This window comes from Xenopus tropicalis, chromosome 5 (genome assembly GCF_000004195.4).
Source record: "Xenopus tropicalis strain Nigerian chromosome 5, UCB_Xtro_10.0, whole genome shotgun sequence".
Lineage (NCBI taxonomy): Eukaryota > Metazoa > Chordata > Amphibia > Anura > Pipidae > Xenopus > Xenopus tropicalis.
Genome location: NC_030681.2, coordinates 146,956,681 through 146,975,258, shown reverse-complemented (window position 1 = coordinate 146,975,258; position 18,578 = coordinate 146,956,681). Strand labels below are relative to the sequence as shown.

The window sequence follows — 18,578 nt, the reverse complement described above, 5'->3', positions numbered from 1 at the left end:
TCAAGTCTCTCTTGAATTTCCCCTGAGTGACCCATGCGTCAGTAGTTATATGACTAGAACTGGGCATATTAAAAGGGAAGCCTTCATTAGCTGGCTCCTCAGATGTATACATAGATGAAAAATAAGAGCTCAGAATTTCTGCTTTTTCCCCGTTCTCATCAACCAACTGACCCCCCCCCCCCCACCCCGTGATAACCCCTTCTTGAATCATTTTTTTACTATTTACATATTTAAAAGATAATTTTGGATTCTTTTTACTCCTAGCTGCAATACCCCTTTCCATCTCTATTTTAGCTTGCCTCATAGCTTTTTTGCTGCTTTATTTACTTTCTCATACCTGATGAAAGTCCCAATGGTCCCAGCTAACCTAAATGCTTAAAAAGCATGTATTTGATACCAAACAACTTTCATTCTCCTCACCTGAAAAGCTCTGTGCATCTGTGCATTAGGCAGCATACAGTGGAGGTTACTTCTTTTCCCTCTGACCTTTTATATTACATAATGGAGAATTCGCGCTAAGGTTACTAGGCTACTTTCTTTGTAACAGAGGGATTTCCTTAGCTGGTTAACGGTATGTCCCCCTTGCTCCTCCTCCATCACCCCTTACTAACCCCACCGCCAGGTCTACACTAGCTTCCCCATAATACTGAAGCACACCACCCACCCCTTGCCTCCTCCAGCCTCTTAGCCATTCTGTTATCTAGCACAGCGGACCCCCATCAATTGAGGTGCAATCCGTTGCAGCTATATAGATTGTACCCCATAGAAAAGTCAGCTCAGTGCTCTAGGAACCCATGCATCCAAATTATCAGCACTCTTTAATAATTTATTGGGGAAATGCAGTAGGTTTATCCATGTTCCAGTTTTTTTAAATTAGATTTTTCTGACAATACAACTGATAGTATGGATCTTTGTGAGTGCATGCCCCTTTGTATGTAATGTGACTTCTCTTATGTCCAGAACTATTGGATCATACAATCAGTGAATGCACAAATGATGATTTTGATGATCTGCCAAGTAAAGAACAAGAAGGTGATATTTTACTTTTTGCACTACAGTCAATCAGTCAGTCTCAGTGTCAGTCTTCTCTTATCAATACTAGGGTAATAAAAATTCTTCTATTCTTCTGCCTTGGTTTCTCTTTCATCAGATCAGGTGAAGTACAGCGTTACATATTTACCTAGTAAATAGCAAAAAGGCAAAAGTCTTTCAGGGTCAACATTTTTTATGATTTGACTGTTATTACTGAACAGTTTATGACAGTGTAGTAAAGTGGTGCCACAAAGTCACAGCACTTAGCTAAACTATTGTTTTCCTTAATATAAACCCCTGCATTTTTGTCCCAAGATAGGCAATGTATATAGACTGATGTACAGATTAGCGTTTGTATCGTAACCTTCTGGTTATCCCTGCCTTCATATCTTTTGTGTACAGGTATTCCTTTGCATTCAGATGCTGATACTGATTTTGCTGGGACTGAAGATGTACCTAGGGATATGAAAGGTGACATAGAGGCAACGGGGAGTCAGAATAAAGGTGAGCTTGTGTGGTACATTTTGCCATTGCCTAACATTCCAGTGGTGCAAGTAAAATATATTATTTCGTGGCTATCTGGCTTAATTGGGTGACAATGCGAAAGGATGCGATTTTCCTCCATTAAGCGAGATCACTGCAAGTAATATGTTGTGGCAATCGCAATGATGGGCAATGGCAAGGCGCTTTCGGGATATATGACACCTGCGGTGGCGTAGAATTAACTGCGGGTGACAGATCTTACTGAGTACCATCAACAAATGTTTCTCTACCTTATGGCTTCCTCCTGACTTTCTCAATGCAGAGGATGTGACGCTAGGGGAAGACCCAGCTACTGAAACCGAATACAGGAGTTATTTCTTAAAGGCAGAAGATGTTGATCGGCCAAGCCAGGAACATAAAGGTAATAACAGTTGGGTAAAAGTTGCACCTCTAATCCACAGGTTCAGTTACATCTCTGTTTTTATCTTATGTTTTGTTTTGAAAATTAACTTCAATATAATCCTCCTGCTTTGCAGACTTTTTTAATTAAGAGACTTTAGGCATTAGTTGTGGAAGTTATTGTGAGAACTCATGATAACATGGTTTTGATCTCAGTGGAAATATTACGTTCACATTTTCCCCATCACAATTAGATCCTTTGTGCAGTAGCCTACAGTTTCCTTTTTGTTGTGTTCTTCTCTATATAGAACTCTTGATGTTCCCTGAAAGGTTAGGTCAGTTAGTAGGCATCATCCTCAAAGGAGAAAGAAACATATAGTGAAATGATTTTAGAATATTAACTGCAGGCTGCAGGCTAAAAGCTTTCTTTATCACTAAGCTTTGTACTGAAACACGGGTCAGGTGGTTTAGGTGTGGGTCATTAAACCAAAGGGTATCAGGGGGCAGCATGAAGGGTTGTTCTTGCAGGTAGAAAATTATATTTCTCTGGCAGGTGTCTGTGGGACACAGGGACCTTGGGGTATAGTATCTCCTAGCAGGAGCAGGACACTAGAAAGAAAGAATAGGAAGGAAGCCCCTCCTCCCTAGTACTATACCCCCTTGCACTTCCTGTTAACCTCAGTTTTTTTCTAGTGTCCCTAAAGGAGACAGGACCTTTACTCTTCTCTGGATTCCTACATGGAAATAGAGTTTTTCAGCGGTCAGGCTAAGTCTGACACCAGGGGCTGACCTTTGGACCTCCACCAGGAGAGTTTCCTGACTAGGTTCCCCCCTCCGTGGGACTACAGAGCTCTGAGGCCATTAAGACTCCAGGGGAGCGGGCCATAGCAGGTTACCTGCCTCTCTAACCGGGTGCAGACGCTGCACAGAGCCTCACTTGCCTTCTACCAGGTTCGGTATTGTTCTTGTCTGTCTGCCGGCTCTCCCTTCGCTTCCCCTGCTGTTGTCTTTATCGCCGCTCGGTTCTTGCGTTCCACCTGTGCGTTCCACGCCATCTTGCGTTTTTTTCTCCTCATCTCGCGAGATTTCGCCTGCTTTCTCTCTTGGCGCGTTTTTTCTGAGAGACTTCGCTCACTTCGCGCTCTTTCTTCAGAGACTCGGCAGTGCGGTTCTGTTAAGCAAGAGACTCGGACACAGGGACCATTCTCTTTCTTCTTCTATTCCTGGCTCACTGTCACAGTAAGGGGGAAGGAGAAGGGAGAGGGTGTCTCTGAGTTTATCAGGGGGGTTACCCAAGGGGTTAACCAAGGGGCCACCGGTCTCCTCATACTCAGACACAGGCTATAACACATGAATTAATATTATTATATTCATTGTATATTAGATATATTACATATATCTTGAACTTAAAAAAAAAAAAAAAAAAAAGGTTTTTGTTTTTTCCTTTTGATATTCTGCTGTAAGGTATTAAGTTACACAGATATCTATCTAGGGCAGCTCTACTTCATTAGAGCAGTTCCTGAGGCATATTATACATATTATACATTCTGTGCCTTAACTGTCTTGCTTCACAATAGTAGCTTAGACATTTCATATCGGCCTTTTCATTACCACATGGCAGAGGGTAATTCAGATGGCCCCTTCTCTCGGGGGGCTTCTACCTCCGCTAAGGTCAAATATTTGGCATGCGCCAAATGCTGCAAGCGCCTTCCTTCTGGTAGAAAGGAGCCATTATGCTCCGCATGTTCCAAGCCAACCACAGAGGTTATTTCTAAGGCTCAGGATTTACCTCCTACAGCTACTCCGGAGACTCCACTTATCCCAATAGCATTGGAAGCTCCGTAACCTGCTGCCTCTTCACAGGCTGAACCTCCTCAGTGGGCGATCCAGCTATATACAGGAATTCCCAAACTAGCAGACTGCTTGGGCAAGTTACTAGACAGACTGGATCATGATGCTACCCACGCACGTACGTCACATCAAAAACGCCAAAACCCAAATTTGGCAGATGACTTCAGTGACATAGAATCTCCGCATCCAACTGCGGACTGGGAACATTATTCCCTAAGCGAAGGGGAGATTTCATCCGAAGATGATGATGATGCGGAGGAGCCTACCCAACACTCCTCAGAGGCTATAGACTCCTTGATTTCGGCAGTCATCTCATGTTTGAATCTTAAAACTCCAGAGGCTGCTCAGGAATCTTCTCAGCCTCTATTCAAGAGACAAAGGAAGTCCCTTACCATTTTTCCTTCCCATCAACAACTGGACAGTATCATACAGTCCGAATGGGATCACCCTGAAAAGCGATTCCAAGCCAGCCGTCGTTTCCAACGATATTACCCTTTTCCTCAGGAATTTCAGGAAAAGCTATCCAACCCTCCTTCTGTGGATGCTCCGGTATCCAGGCTCTCCAAGAACACAGCTCTACCTGTTCCCGATTCCTCATCATTTAAGGATCCCATGGACAAGAAGCTGGAGGGATTCCTCAGGTCCATCTTCACGACAGCGGGAGAGAGCCTTAGACCAGTGCTGGCAGCGGCCTGGGTTTCTAGAGCCACCCAGTCTTGGACAGACTCTCTACTTGACTCCATTAACTCAGGGACTCCTAGGCACGAGCTGGCAGCTCTAGCTACCCAGATTAAGAGTGCAAGCGAATACCTAGGAGAGGCTTCCCTAGACGCAGTCCAGGCAATCAGCCGCACTTCAGCTTTATCAGTAGCAGCCCGCAGGTCTCTCTGGCTAAAGATGTGGTCGGCGGACCTCTCTTCTAAGAAGTCTCTTACTGTCTTACCATTCAAGGGAAAGTTACTATTCGGACCAGAGCTGGATAAAATTATCAGCCAAGCTACGGGAGGAAAGAGTACTTTACTTCCTCAATCAAGAAATCGCACTACTTTCCGACGAGGTCGTTCCTTTCGTACCAAGTCGTCCAGAGCTGCTCCTTCCAGAGACTATTCATCACAGAACTCCTTCAACCGTAACAGGTTCCAGAACCGGCCTAAGCCTTCCTGGCAGAATAAGCGCTCCCAACCCAAGCCTGCAGATAAGTCCTCACAATGACTATTCTATGACAAGCCACGATCCGGTAGGCGGTCGCCTCCAACTTTTTCAAGAGGCTTGGCTACAACTTACCACAGATCCATGGGTCCACAAACTCATCGCTTTGGGCTACCGTCTCGAATTTTCCTCAATGCCCCCTACCCGATTTTTCATGTCCCGTCTACCGGCAGATCCCATCAAGCAGGAGGCTCTCTTGTCCATTGTACACGAACTCCTCAGGGAAAAGGTGATTGTACCAGTTCCATCAGGCGACAGATTTCGAGGTTTTTATTCCAATCTCTTCATCGTTCCCAAGAGAGACGGCTCCTTCAGACCAGTTCTAGATCTGAAGCACCTCAACACCTTTCTACGCGTCTCACGTTTCAAGATGGAGTCACTAAGATCGGTCATTGCCGGCATGTCTCCAGACGAGTTCTTGGTGACCCTGGACATAAAGGATGCCTATCTCCATGTCCCCATTTTCCCTCCGCACTGGAGATTCTTACGCTTTGCTATCAAGAATCGACACTTCCAGTTTACCTCCCTCCCCTTCGGACTCACATCAGCACCCAGGATCTTTACCAAGATCATGGCGGCAGCAGCTGCGACGCTAAGGTCTCAGGGGGTATCCATAACCCCTTACCTGGACGACCTCCTACTCAAGGCTCCTACGTTCGCATTGGCGATGTCCCAGCTGTCCGTGGTTCTGAACACCCTGACCTCTCTGGGATGGAGGATCAATACCACCAAGTCATGCCTCATTCCCGCTCAGCGGATGTCCTTCCTCGGGTTAATATTCGACACAAGGCTTCAGAAGGTCTTCCTCCCTCCCGAGAAGATCTTAAGGACGCGGGACATGGTTCGCCTGCTTCTCTCCACGCCATCTCCTTCCATACGACTGGCCATGCAGGTCCTGGGCACGATGGTGTCGGCCATCGAAGCTGTGCCATTTGCTCAATTCCACCTATGACCACTCCAGTGGAACATACTGGACCAGTGGAAGCGCAAGAGTTTGTATCAACGAATGCACCTTCTTCCCAGGACCAGAGCTGCGTTGGCATGGTGGCTAGACAATTCACATCTATCCAAGGGGCGCACTCTAATAGAGCCACAGTGGCTACTACTAACTACAGATGCCAGTCTAAAGGGATGGGGAGCGGTACTACAACATTTCACAGCCCAGGGAGTCTGGTCCGCGTCAGAGAGTCGTCTACCTATCAATATCCTGGAGATCAGAGCGGTTCGGTTAGCCCTTCTACACTGGCAGAACCGACTCAGGGGACAGGCGGTCAAGATTCAATCGGACAATGCCACAACAGTAGCTTACCTCAATCATCAGGGAGGCACGAGAAGCCGCCAGGCCCTAAAGGAGGTCAGTCTGATATTGACTTGGGCAGAGTCGAGAGAAGTTCACCTATCAGCAGTTTACATCCCAGGACTAGAAAACTGGCAGGCCGACTATCTGAGCAGACAGAAGCTAGATCCAGGAGAATGGGCCCTAAATCCCAAGGTATTCCAGGACATCGTAAGCAGGTGGGGACTTCCGGAGGTCGACCTCATGGCCTCGCGAACAAACCGCCAGGTACCCTCATTCATGGCCAGGTGCCGAGATCCCATGGCAATAGCTGCAGACGCACTCACAGCAGAGTGGAACTTCTCCCTGGCGTATGTCTTCCCTCCACTTCCACTCATACCAAGGGTTCTCAGGAAGATCAGGAGAGAACCCTGCCTACTAATTCTGATAGCTCCCCATTGGCCCAAGAGGGCATGGTTCACGGATCTAATGTCGCTCAGCAGGGACGAACCCTGGCGACTTCCTCTACATCCCGACCTACTGACCCAGGGTCCTATCTGTCATCCCAAGCCTTCATTCCTAAATTTGACGGCATGGCTCTTGAGTCGATAGTTCTCTCCAAGAAGGGCTTCTCTAGGGAGGTGGTCCAGACCATGATGGCAGCCAGAAGACCTGTATCTGCTAAGGCCTATCACAGAGTCTGGAAGATTTATTGGGATTGGTGCCACACCTACAACTATACCTTCCAGGAATTGTCAGTTCCTCGAATACTATCCTTTCTGCAGTCAGGTCTCGACAAGGGTCTCTCCCTAGGATCCCTGAAATCCCAAATCTCTGCTCTATCTGTACTTTTTCAGCGGAAGATAGCTACTTTTCCAGATGTGGTCACATTCCTTCAGGGAGTTTCTCGATTACATCCTCCCTTCCGCGATCCCATTCCTCCATGGGACCTCAATTTAGTACTGAACGCCCTACAAGAGGCACCTTTTGAACCCATGGCTACCATTCCCATAGCCTGGCTAACATGGAAGACAGTTTTTCTCATAGCCATTGCCTCGGCTCGCAGGGTCTCCGAACTCAGTTCCCTCTCCTGCCAACAACCATACCTTATTTTCCATGAGGATCGCGCAGTTCTGAGAACTACTGCTTCATTCCTGCCCAAGGTGGTCTCTTCATTCCACATTAATCAGGACATCACCATTCTTCATTCTGCCCGCGACCAGCTTCTTCCAAGGAAGTGGCTCTACACTCCCTCGATCCAGTCAGAGCGCTCAAGTTCTACTTACATCGTACCAAGGACTTACGTTCTACTAACTCCTTATTCATTTTACACACTGGTGCTCAAGTCGGTTTCCAAGCATCAAAATCCACGATTTCGAGATGGATCAAAGAGACAATTCGCAGAGCTTACATTGCAAAAGGGAAATCTCCACCTTTAAAAATCAGGGCCCATTCCACGAGGGGCATAGGAACCTCCTGGGCCTTTAGAAATAAAGCATCTGCTGAACAGGTCTGCAAGGCTGCGACCTGGTCATCTCTACATTCCTTTACCAAATTCTATAGTTTCGAAGTGTTTGCAGCATCTGATGCACTTTTCGGGAGGAAAGTTCTTCAGGCTGCTGTCTGTTAATTAGCAGTCTTCCGCTTCCGCCCTCCCTTAGGGCATAAGGGACAGCTTTGGTATGTCCCCAAGGTCCCTGTGTCCCACAGACACCTGCCAGAGAAAAGGAGATTTTGTGATACTCACCGTTAAATCCTTTTCTCTCAGGAAGTCTGTGGGACACAGGGCTTCCCCCCCTGGAAGCGGTCATCTGAATTTTCTGTATTCTGTATATATTTCGTTCCTTAGTTATCTTGTTGACAAAACTGAGGTTAACAGGAAGTGCAAGGGGGTATAGTACTAGGGAGGAGGGGCTTCCTTCCTATTCTTTCTTTCTAGTGTCCTGCTCCTGCTAGGAGATACTATACCCCAAGGTCCCTGTGTCCCACAGACTTCCTGAGAGAAAAGGATTTAACGGTGAGTATCACAAAATCTCCTTTTCTTTGTTCTATAACATTTATAGGGCCATGCCCACAATCTGCCTTGGCCATGCCCAGTTGGATCCTCTCCTGATATCCCCACCTACGGGTGGGCAATATCGGGCTAATTTAGTCGTTTGGCCCTGGTCGGATATAGGCGTCCGTCAGTTTGGGGACCTCATTAACGAGCCGACGCAGTCCCGATCCGACTGAATTCAAAACCTGCCCGATTTCAGGCCAGATGTCAGTCAGGCAGGCAGGCCCGTCAGTAGTGCCCACACACAGGCCGATAAGCTGCCGAATTGGTCTAAGGGACCCATATCGCCAGCTAGAATTGGCCGTGTATGGCCACCTTTACACTCAACCAGACATATCCCAGGGATGTCTAAGTTCCCCCTGACTTTTGGGTACTTACTTAAGGAGTCTGCAAACTGGGGCTGTTTTGACAGAAAAACAGACTCTCTTGTGTTTCCTTATAGGACATTTGAAAAAAGATATTTTTCTTCTACCTGGCAATAAATATTTTGTCTTTATAACCCATATAACAGTGGCAAAGGGCACATTTTTATAAGCATGGTAAAAAATGATTGTCTTCTGCACTCAAGTTGCAAGTTATACATATTACTGTATGTTTGGTCAGATTGTGGGAAGAGCCAGTGCCACTGTAGGATGTATAAAGTGTGACTTACTGTGTAATATTGTGAGTGTGATTACGGACTACCTTGTGCAACATGCTTTCCCTCATGTTTATACAGACTTTGCAGGGCAAGAGGAGAACCCAGTTGCTGAATACATAAATGATATTTCTGAGCCAGAATTTGCTGATCTGCAAAGTGAAGAGCAAGGAGGTAATAACACATTCTTGTACCACAACCAAATTACTGATGATTGTGTTTTTAGGGTCTCTTTTGTTTTCTATGCTCTTTTAGGTGGGGATTTCATTCCACTGATCATTATGCTCTGTCACCTAATGACACAACATTTTCTTTACATAGGAAAGGTGAATACTTAATGATATCAGTACATTTTAGGCCCCAGTTACACCGTGAAAAGGCCAAATAATTGGGGGTTATTTCAAGAGGTGTCTGGAGCAGAGTCATATTTTTATTACATGCAATATAAAGGTATATGGAGGCTGGATGGATGGAGGGCTATGTATTTAAATATAATTAAATGTAATTCTATATCTGCAAAAATGTAAAATGTGCTTCTTGAGTTCTAATATATTCTGTCCCCCATATGTAATAAAAGGCACTAAGTTTGACATTGCCCCCTATGTATGTAAGATAATGTAGGGGCTGTTATTCCAGTAGTGCTGTCAGGCCCACCTTTGCATAGCAGATATGCTGAATAGTTTATTCTGAGCCTCTGGTTTTCCCTGCAGACACAGTCACATATACAGACACTCCGTTCCTAGAGGGAGGTGTGGATGATTTTGGCAGCACAGAAGCTAAATCCAGAGATAATACTTATGAACATGTAACGGAGGATGTTGAAGACCTGAACACGGAAAATCAAGGTGAGCGTCTGTAGCCTTCTTATATTTTTTACAGCTGTAAAATTGTTGGGGTGGCTAATATGCAGTGGACTCGTCGTCTCCTTCTCCTCTTAGGCGTTTTGTTACTTATGCTTCCTTTGTAAGATAAATAATTGGTGTCTGAAGTTGCCTCGCAAGGAAGCTTCAGGCGACTTCAGGAATCCGAAGTGACACGTATGCCATCCCACCAGCGATTTACATTCTAGCTGGTGGAATGGGATATCGCGGAGATTAGTCACCTGCTGTAATTAAGATTAAACGCGGGCTAATAATCTCCCTATGTGCCACTGCCCTTAGGGTAAAGACACATGGAACTACTAGTAGCAGCTACTCGTTGTGGCTACTAAGATAGACAATGCTGATCATTTACTGATAATTGGCTCTCTCTGTTTTATCAGAGGCAATTCTCAGTATTGTCTATGGCAAGGTATTTTCTGGTGTTTATTAGCTGTAAAAAAATTAGCCGAAACTAGTAGCTCTTTGTGTCTTCACCCTTAGGGGGAAGACACATGGAGCTACTTAGTAGCAGCTACTTGTCATGGCTTCTTAACACCAGAAAATCCTCAATTTTCAGTAAATGATCAGCATTGTCTATTTTAGTAGCTGTGACAAGTAGCTCTGTGTGTCTTCACCCTTAGTTTGTAGGATACATAGTGTACTGTGTATTCCATTTGCAGCTGTGCCCAGAGTAGTGTCCACCATCTCTCTTCTTTTCAGCTATAGCATTATCAGAGCTGATAGGCATGTATTTGAATCATTTGAATGTAATAGGTACATAACATGTATATAATAGGTACCTGCTAAACTGCGGCTGTGTGCTGCCAGGGGGGAAAGATCTTTTAAGGTCAGTCTGTCTTGTTGGTTGTATGTAACAGATAACTACTCTGTGCCTCTGTCTTTTATGTAGAAAGCCAAGTACATGATGTTAGCTCTGACAAACTCTTTAAAGAGTCAGGGCCTACTGACCTACAAGATCAAGGTAAGTTTTAATATTCATGTTCCTCAGGCACAAGCTTCCTTTTTCAACCCATATCCCATTCACTCAGTATCCACTTTCCCTTTAGTGGAATTACAGTATACAGAGCCTGCTGACAGCGTTTGTGATGTGCATCAGAGTGAGGAGTGTGAATTTGCAGCACATTTTGATGAGATCATAGAAAGCCACAGTCCAGGTCAGTCTGTTAATTGCTGCTGCTGAGGTTCTCTTGTCAGCCTTACCTACAGTCTGCAAAGCAAAACAGCTACAGCGGTTTTAATCTGTTTTTGAGCAAATGATTCCATAACCAAACATAATCTATGTATTACTCTGCTTTGTATAGAGCACCCAGTACTCGTGGACAGCACTGTTGATGCGTGTGAGCGAGAGGTTGCAGATCTTTGCTATCTGCCAGATAAAGGCAAGTATATTAGCATGCATCCTTCCTTCGGTTTTATTCTCTATACAGTGCCAGATGACTCTCTATTTTCTAAGCTTTCTCTTAACTGGTGATTCATGGTGCTGGTGATTAGTCTTATATCACTTTGGACAAATAACTTTTTTTCTTCTAGAATATGATTATTGTAAATTCAGTTAAAATGTATTTATATTTTTCACTGTGCTCTGTGCCGCTTATCAAATTTCCCAAACATATATACACTGTGTATATTAAAAGCCACATCTTTCCCTTTAGTGGAATCAGAATGCACAGTAGCAGAGGACAGCACCAAGGACATGCACCAGAATAAAGAATATCAGTGTGTGTTTGATCCTGTGGAAAACATAGAAAGTCAGACTCAAGGTGAGCCTGTGTATTGCTGCTTTAAACTCTGGTGTCAGCCTGCCTAGTAAAATAGGCAAATGTGCGGTCTCCGTGCAAGCCTTTTTTTTTTCAGTTGCGAGAGCAGGGCACCAAGGGTCCACCAGAATACCTCATACCCAAGGAACTGCTAACTTCTATGTTCTTGTTGCTGACAAATACACCGGTATCTCCATGTGCAAACTTTATTGGGAAGGGCCCACCGGGGTTTTCCTTGTATCCTGGCAGGCCAGTCAGACTGTCTTTTTTTATTTTTTTTTTTCCTCTGAGGAAACTCCTAGGTCAGGATACAAGCGATTCCCAACCTTTTTTTTTTTGTTTTTTGTTTTTTTTTTACTTGTGAACCAGATGTAAAATTTGATGGTGAGCCACACAAGCATGAAAAAAGGTTATATAGGGATGCCAAATAAGGGCTGTGATTGGCTATTTGGTAGCCCCATTGGGGACTGCTGGCCTGCAGGAGGCTCTGCTTGGGGTAAAACTATGTCTCTGCTTCCAAAATTTGCCTCCAAGCCAGAAATTTAAAAATGGCACCTATTGTGAGGCTACTGGGAGCAACATTAAAGGGGGTGGTGAGCAACATGTTTCGGAGGAGCCAATAGTTGGGGATCACTACCCTAGGTAATGGAAGGTTCTATTTGAATGTTAAAGCTTTTATATGAACCACAGACTGTTCTCTGCAGGTAAATTGAGCTTCAGTCCTTCTGTGCAGCAGGATTACATTGCCACATACAGCACTGATTTTTAACCAGCAACTAACACATCACAGTGAGTGACTTAGTAAAAACTGGCATTTAGGGAAGTTATAATATAAAATGAAAGCAGTAGCATCATTTGGTGTTGAGTCAGTTGGAGGAGCCTTCAGCATATTCATATTTTCCTGCAGCTGTAGTACAGGTTTCCCTATGACGTCTCTGTGCCTGACAGGTTCCCAGTAGTTACCATTAGTCGAGTGATCGAAGTCATGCTTCTGAGTAACAATATGTGGAACTGTCAGCATTTTGTGGCTAACTTAGACCAAGTTGGCAGCTTATTGGTCCCTTGATGTGACCTTTCCAATGGCTTGCCCAACCAGTACTTGGCTGATTTTAACCAATTTTGGACACATCTCTCCAAGGACATATCTGACCTCCTGGCTTTGCAGATCAGACATTAGTAATACTTGCCAGTCTTTGCTTCTATGCTGATTTTGTTTCTCTCTGCAGAATGCCCGCTGCCAGCAGACACTTTGGATAATGAGTACACATGCACTGGTAATGAGACAGAATCTGCTAACATGGAAAATATAGAATTTCAAGGTGAGCTTCAGCAATGCCAAAATATTTACACCCTCTCTCTACTGCTGCTGCTCAGTATAAACTACATGTATAAAGAAAATGTAAAGAAAATATATACATTAAGAGGGACACCATGTAATTATCTAGTATACAGGGTTACCTATGCATAGAAAGTAGGGATGCACCGAATCCCGGCGTTTTTTTAAGGATTCGGTTTCGGCCGGATCTGAATCCTAATTAGCATAAATTAGCAAATGCTAATTAGAATTAATTGGCAGTCAAAAAAATTTCGCTGTGCGCGCTGAGTTGCTTTTCAAAGAGAGCTGAGCTCTATTAGCAGTTCTAAAGTATTTATATGCTTGAAACCACTAAAAACAGACTTGCCCCCCTTATTGAAAGAAAAACAATCTAAGGTATGGAGAACCAAATTACAGAAAGATCCCTTATCTGGAAAACCCCAGTTCCTGAGCATTCTGGATAACAGGTCCCCTACCTGTACTGATGATACAATTGGATAACAACTGCACACTTACCTTCTTCTTCCACCTGTTCCATTTCATTAGTTTGGGGCTGAAAGCTCTCACTGCTGCCCATCACATCCGCAGACTATCACTCTGTATAGGCTTACGTCAGTTTTTTTTTGAGGTTTAGATTCCCCTTAAATATAGGGCTTTGTAGCTCCTAAACCCATTTCCGTGCCCCAAATACCCTCACGGTGTAGTTATTTTATTTTTCTCAGATCTGATTTTGTTTTTTGCAAATACATATGTTTAGGTCCAGTTAAGGTTACAGCTCCCCCTTTTATTTAGTCCTTCCTGAGCAGTGGCAGACTGGGGTGTCCCCCACCCTAGTCGCAAACTGGGGGCTCAGCAGGGAGCGAGTCTGGGTTGGCAGGGCCCACAAACCCCATGCAGAAAGGTCCCTTATGGGAATTGCAAAAGCAAAAATGTATATAAACTCGTGTTTGTCCCTCACTGTGGATTATAGTAATTAGGTTAGGCACATTGTATTTGCTCCTGTGGTCCGTTCTGTTGTGCATAATTGATACCTTTTCCAGCATCCATGGGAAACAACCACATAAAACACATCACATTATATCCCATATAACATGTGCTGGAACCGGTTACCAGCTGGTACAGAATTGCACCCAGGGCCCATCTCTGCAAAGAAACAATGGGAACTGGCAAAAGGTGGATTAATAATGATGTTTTGCTATTACTGTCCAAAGTCAGGTTAACAACTCTCGTCTATACCTGTAAATGCATAAGTGCGATAAATCTCTATAGGGGAATGCAGAGCGAAGCCCTATTGAAAAATATGGTAAAGTCCCTCTTTAGTGATACAAAACTTAACTGATACAAATGCTTTTGGGGAGATTTGTATCTTCTCAAAGTATAGTATATTTGTATTTTCTCAAAGTATAGTAAATGTTGCTGATACTAAGTGTATTGTAACTGCCAATGTCCCTGCAGAGAAACCAGTGGTGTTTGGCATGGAGCAGCCTGGCAGTGATGTATATGGGCAAGGTGTCCATGTCCTGGAAAGCCCAACCCATTACCTTCCTTTATAAACCAGATTGCCCACGTAACAGTATGTAGGTGTGTGCTCCCCTTCATACATCTGCTCTAAAGGCTGCCTCAAATGGCTTTTCTGGATATTTTATCTCACCTCAGGCTTGGTAATGCTGACTGATTTTAATTAATTGTGCCTAATTGTAACTCCTACTGTACCTGTGTATACAGAGACTCCTGCAGGGGCAGACAGCGTGGCATTACTCAGAGTTGGTACAACGGAGCCAGACGAGGAGAGACTAGAGAGCCTAGAGTATCAAGGTAATTATGTGTATTGATACTTGGGATGCCTCATTTTCAGTGTTAGTATCTAAAATTGACTGTTTGATGTGTTTTTTTTTTAGTGCAAATCGGAAAATGTATGCACCCTGTTTTTACCAATAATTCCTCATTCTAGAGCAGGGGTGGGCAAACTACGGCCCGCGGGCCACATCCAGCCCCTTGGCCTTTTTAATCCGGCCCGCCGACGACGCCAAGTCTCATCACGCGAGACTTGGTGTCATTGGCGGGCCGGAATTAAACAGACCAAGGGGGGGTAACGCTGGCCTGGCCCTGCCCGCCCTGGCCCGGGGGTAAGTAAATGTGGCCCGTGAGCCAAAAAGTTTGCCCACCCCTGTTCTAGAGTAACTGTGGGTGCCAGCTACTTAGCACAACAATATGTGTGTGGAGGCTAATTCAGGTTCATTTTAGTATAATGGCTGGCAAGTGTGCAAATAAGAAAATGTTTGCAAACCACCATGTTTTTACCCATAATTCCTCATTCTAGAGTAATTGTGGGTGCCAGCTAATTAACACAATAATATGCCTGTGGAGGCTAAAGGAATTTTAGTGTAATGGTTGGTAAATAGGGTGCAAATTCCTTCATTTCTGGTACAGCAATAATTGTGGAGTCAGAAACTGTGATTTATTAGGTGCGAGTCCGATGCCCGTGTAAGCCCAGCGTGCCAAGGGAGCCATGAAGGTAACATCATCTCAAGGCAGGTGTCGGTTCCAGTGGCGGAACTGTAGAGAAAACGGATTCCGTGGTCTGTCAGTCTAATCAGTTACCTTGAAGGTTGGCCAGTGTATGGCCATCTAAAGGGTTACACTAGCCATTTACCGTTGTGTTCATTCTCATCATTCACTCTCTATGTTGCAGATAAGCTGCTATAGGCAACTTCAGTGGAGCAATTTAGCACCATTGTTGGTAAATTAGCCTCCATATAATTGTACCGTTATAAACACATTATGCAAACCCCACAATGGTATGTACAAACCCACTGAGGCTGGGCTTTCCTTACAGACGCGCCACTGCTTGAGAGCCCAGTATCTGCCGATGTGATGGGCAGCACCGAGAGCTTTGAGCCCCAAACTAATGAAATGGAACAGGTGGAAGAAGAAGGTAAGTGTGCAGTTGTTATCCAATTGTATCATCAGTACAGATAGGGGACCTGTTATCCAGAATGCTCAGGACCTGGGGTTTTCCAGATAAGGGATCTTTCTGTTATTTGATTCTCCATATCTTAGATTGTTTTTCCTTTAATAAGGGGTAATTATATCTTAGTTGGGATCAAGTACAGGTACTGTTTTATTATTACAGAGAAAAGGGAATCATTTAACCATTAAATAAACCCAATAGGGCTGTTCTGCCCCCAATAAGGGGTAATTATATCTTAGTTGGGATCAAGTACAGGTACTGTTTTATTATTACAGAGAAAAGGGAATCATTTAACCATGAAATAAACCCAATAGGGCTGTTCTGCCCCAATAAGGGGTAATTATATCTTAGTTGGGATCAAGTACAGGTACTGTTTTATTATTACAGAGAAAAGGGAATCATTTAACCATTAAATAAACCCAATAGGGCTGTTCTGCCCCAATAAGGGGTAATTATATCTTAGTTGGGATCAAGTACAGGTACTGTTTTATTATTACAGAGAAAAGGGAATAATTTAACCATTAAATAAACCCAATAGGGCTGTTCTGCCCCCAATAAGGGGTAATTATATCTTAGTTGGGATCAAGTACAGGTACTGTTTTATTATTACAGAGAAAAGGGAATCATTTAACCATGAAATAAACCCAATAGGGCTGTTCTGCCCCAATAAGGGGTAATTATATCTTAGTTGGGATCAAGTACAGGTACTGTTTTATTATTACAGAGAAAAGGGAATCATTTAACCATTAAATAAACCCAATAGGGCTGTTCTGCCCCAATAAGGGGTAATTATATCTTAGTTGGGATCAAGTACAGGTACTGTTTTATTATTACAGAGAAAGGGGAATCATTTAACCATGAAATAAACCCAATAGGGCTGTTCTGCCCCCAATAAGGGGTAATTATATCTTAGTTGGGATCAAGTACAGGTACTGTTTTATTATTGCAGGGAGGAAGGTATGTTATTCTAGGGGTTGTGTCCAGTAATTGTAGGGGATTTTAGGCTTATTTATCATTCAAGCATCTTTATCACCATTCCACTTGCCAGTGTGGCCCCTGCAATCACTGAGGCCTCATTGGTCCAACTGCCAAAAGTTTGGGAACTGTACTTGTCCAGCCTATATAACTATGACCATAATCATGATCATTCTTACCTATTGAAATATTCCCTGTGTGTCTCTGTGTTACTAGGGCTTATGGAGAACATGATGTTAACCCCCGCTACACCCCAGCTGCCAGAATATAGTGGTGCTGAGTCTCTGCCAGAGAAGCAGGATGGCAGCAAGGAATCTGACACTGAAGGGGACGTTTCATTTGAGGATATTCTGAAGCGCGACGCCTAGCTGGTTATGTAGATGCTGATCTCAGACACTAACGGAAGTGCTAATTGGCTGTAGCATTGTCTGTCTCGGTTTCATTTCAGGATACCAAAGCTGTGTACCTGCCCTGCACCTTTCCAGCCAATGCTTGTGAGCACTTGTTTCTGTTTCTTGCATAGGTGCCTTATTATTTCTGTACATGGAGGGGTGTTTTCTTTTTCTTTGTGTTTGGAATATAAAGAACCTAAAGTTTGTTATTTCATTAAAGTTGTGTGTTGTGTTTTTTTATTTTTTATTGCATTGTGTTAAAGGAGAAGGAAAGGCTAATAAAGAGTAAATCTCAAGCTGCAGGCATTCCTTCAGTTCTCTCCATAGTGCCCTTAAGTCTCCCCATATTTCTCCTGTTCAGATGATCAGAAGCTTCATAGGAAAAGAAAATGCTCAGCTCTGTAAAGAAAGTTCCCATAATGCCTTGCTCCTGCACCAAGACCTGTGTACACGCTCAGTTTGTAAGACTATGAGTCAGCTTCCTGCTGATTGGCTCAGATCCACATTCCTAAGGGTGGGAATGAGTTCTTAGCATTCTTGAGGTGGGGGAGCAGGAGAGAGCTGCGTGTCTCTGGCACAGGAAAACAGAGACAACAAATCATTTGACAGAGGTTTCTGTGAGTGCTTATGGCTGTATTTACATAGACCTTTCTGATAAAGCTTACTTAGTTTTTATGTTTTCCTTTAAAATGTCTCTGTACAGCCCCCAGAATAACATACCTTTCCCCCTGCATGCAGATTTAATTTGTTTCTCTATTACTGAAGCTCTTTTACTGACTTCCTTGTCCAGCATGAAGCTCTGCTCCTTTTGCGTTCTGAGCCCTCCTCTCTCTGACTATGGATGACCTCAAAGAAGTGCCTACTGGGCATGCCCGTTGATTTTAATTGGAGTAGGGGCAGTGAGCGTGCCCAGTAGGCACCTCTTTGAGGTCATCCATAGTCGGAGAGAGGAGGGCTCAGAAAAAAGAAGGGGCAGAGCTTCATGGTGGAAAAGGAAGTCGGTAAAAGAGCTTCAGTTCAGCTGCTTGTAATAGAGAAACAAAATAAATCTGCATGCAGGGAAAAGGTATGTTATTCTGGGGGCTGTACAGTCATTTTATTAAAAGTGCAGTAGGAGATTACCAGGAAGTTTCCAGCCTTTTTGGGCAACAATATTCTCACTTGCAAGTTCATCATGTGGGTCTATGTGATTCTCATTTACTTTACCATTTATACCTTCAGTAACTTCATGGCAGTGATAAAATGACAGCGGCTGAAAAACCAATCACATCTCTGGTCATTTTAACGCATTCAGCTACATGTTCCACTGCAACATAGTTATTAGAGGATGGAGACTGATGGGGG

General features: G+C 44.1%; 1 protein-coding gene across 3 annotated transcripts in view; it reads left to right on the top strand.

Annotated features, from left to right (window-relative positions):
- Positions 1–17,453, top strand: part of tdrd6 (tudor domain containing 6) — a 33,520-nt gene extending 16,067 nt beyond the window's left edge. Inside the window, exons 9-21 of one of the 3 annotated variants that reach the window (XM_031903010.1) lie at positions 961–1,032; positions 1,435–1,536; positions 1,838–1,936; positions 9,025–9,117; positions 9,654–9,788; positions 10,714–10,785; positions 10,871–10,978; positions 11,126–11,203; positions 11,477–11,584; positions 12,808–12,900; positions 14,622–14,711; positions 15,733–15,831; positions 17,059–17,453. In XM_031903010.1, coding sequence (XP_031758870.1) covers positions 961–1,032; positions 1,435–1,536; positions 1,838–1,936; positions 9,025–9,117; positions 9,654–9,788; positions 10,714–10,785; positions 10,871–10,978; positions 11,126–11,203; positions 11,477–11,584; positions 12,808–12,900; positions 14,622–14,711; positions 15,733–15,831; positions 17,059–17,210 — 1,301 coding nt within the window. In that variant the 3' untranslated portion in view covers positions 17,211–17,453. Of the gene's footprint in view, positions 1–960; positions 1,033–1,434; positions 1,537–1,837; positions 1,937–9,024; positions 9,118–9,653; positions 9,789–10,713; positions 10,786–10,870; positions 10,979–11,125; positions 11,204–11,476; positions 11,585–12,807; positions 12,901–14,351; positions 14,465–14,621; positions 14,712–15,732; positions 15,832–17,058 lie in introns of those variants that run through there. The other 2 variants (XM_031903011.1, XM_018094487.2) reach the window with 2 other exon arrangements.
- Positions 17,454–18,578: the final 1,125 nt, after the last annotated feature.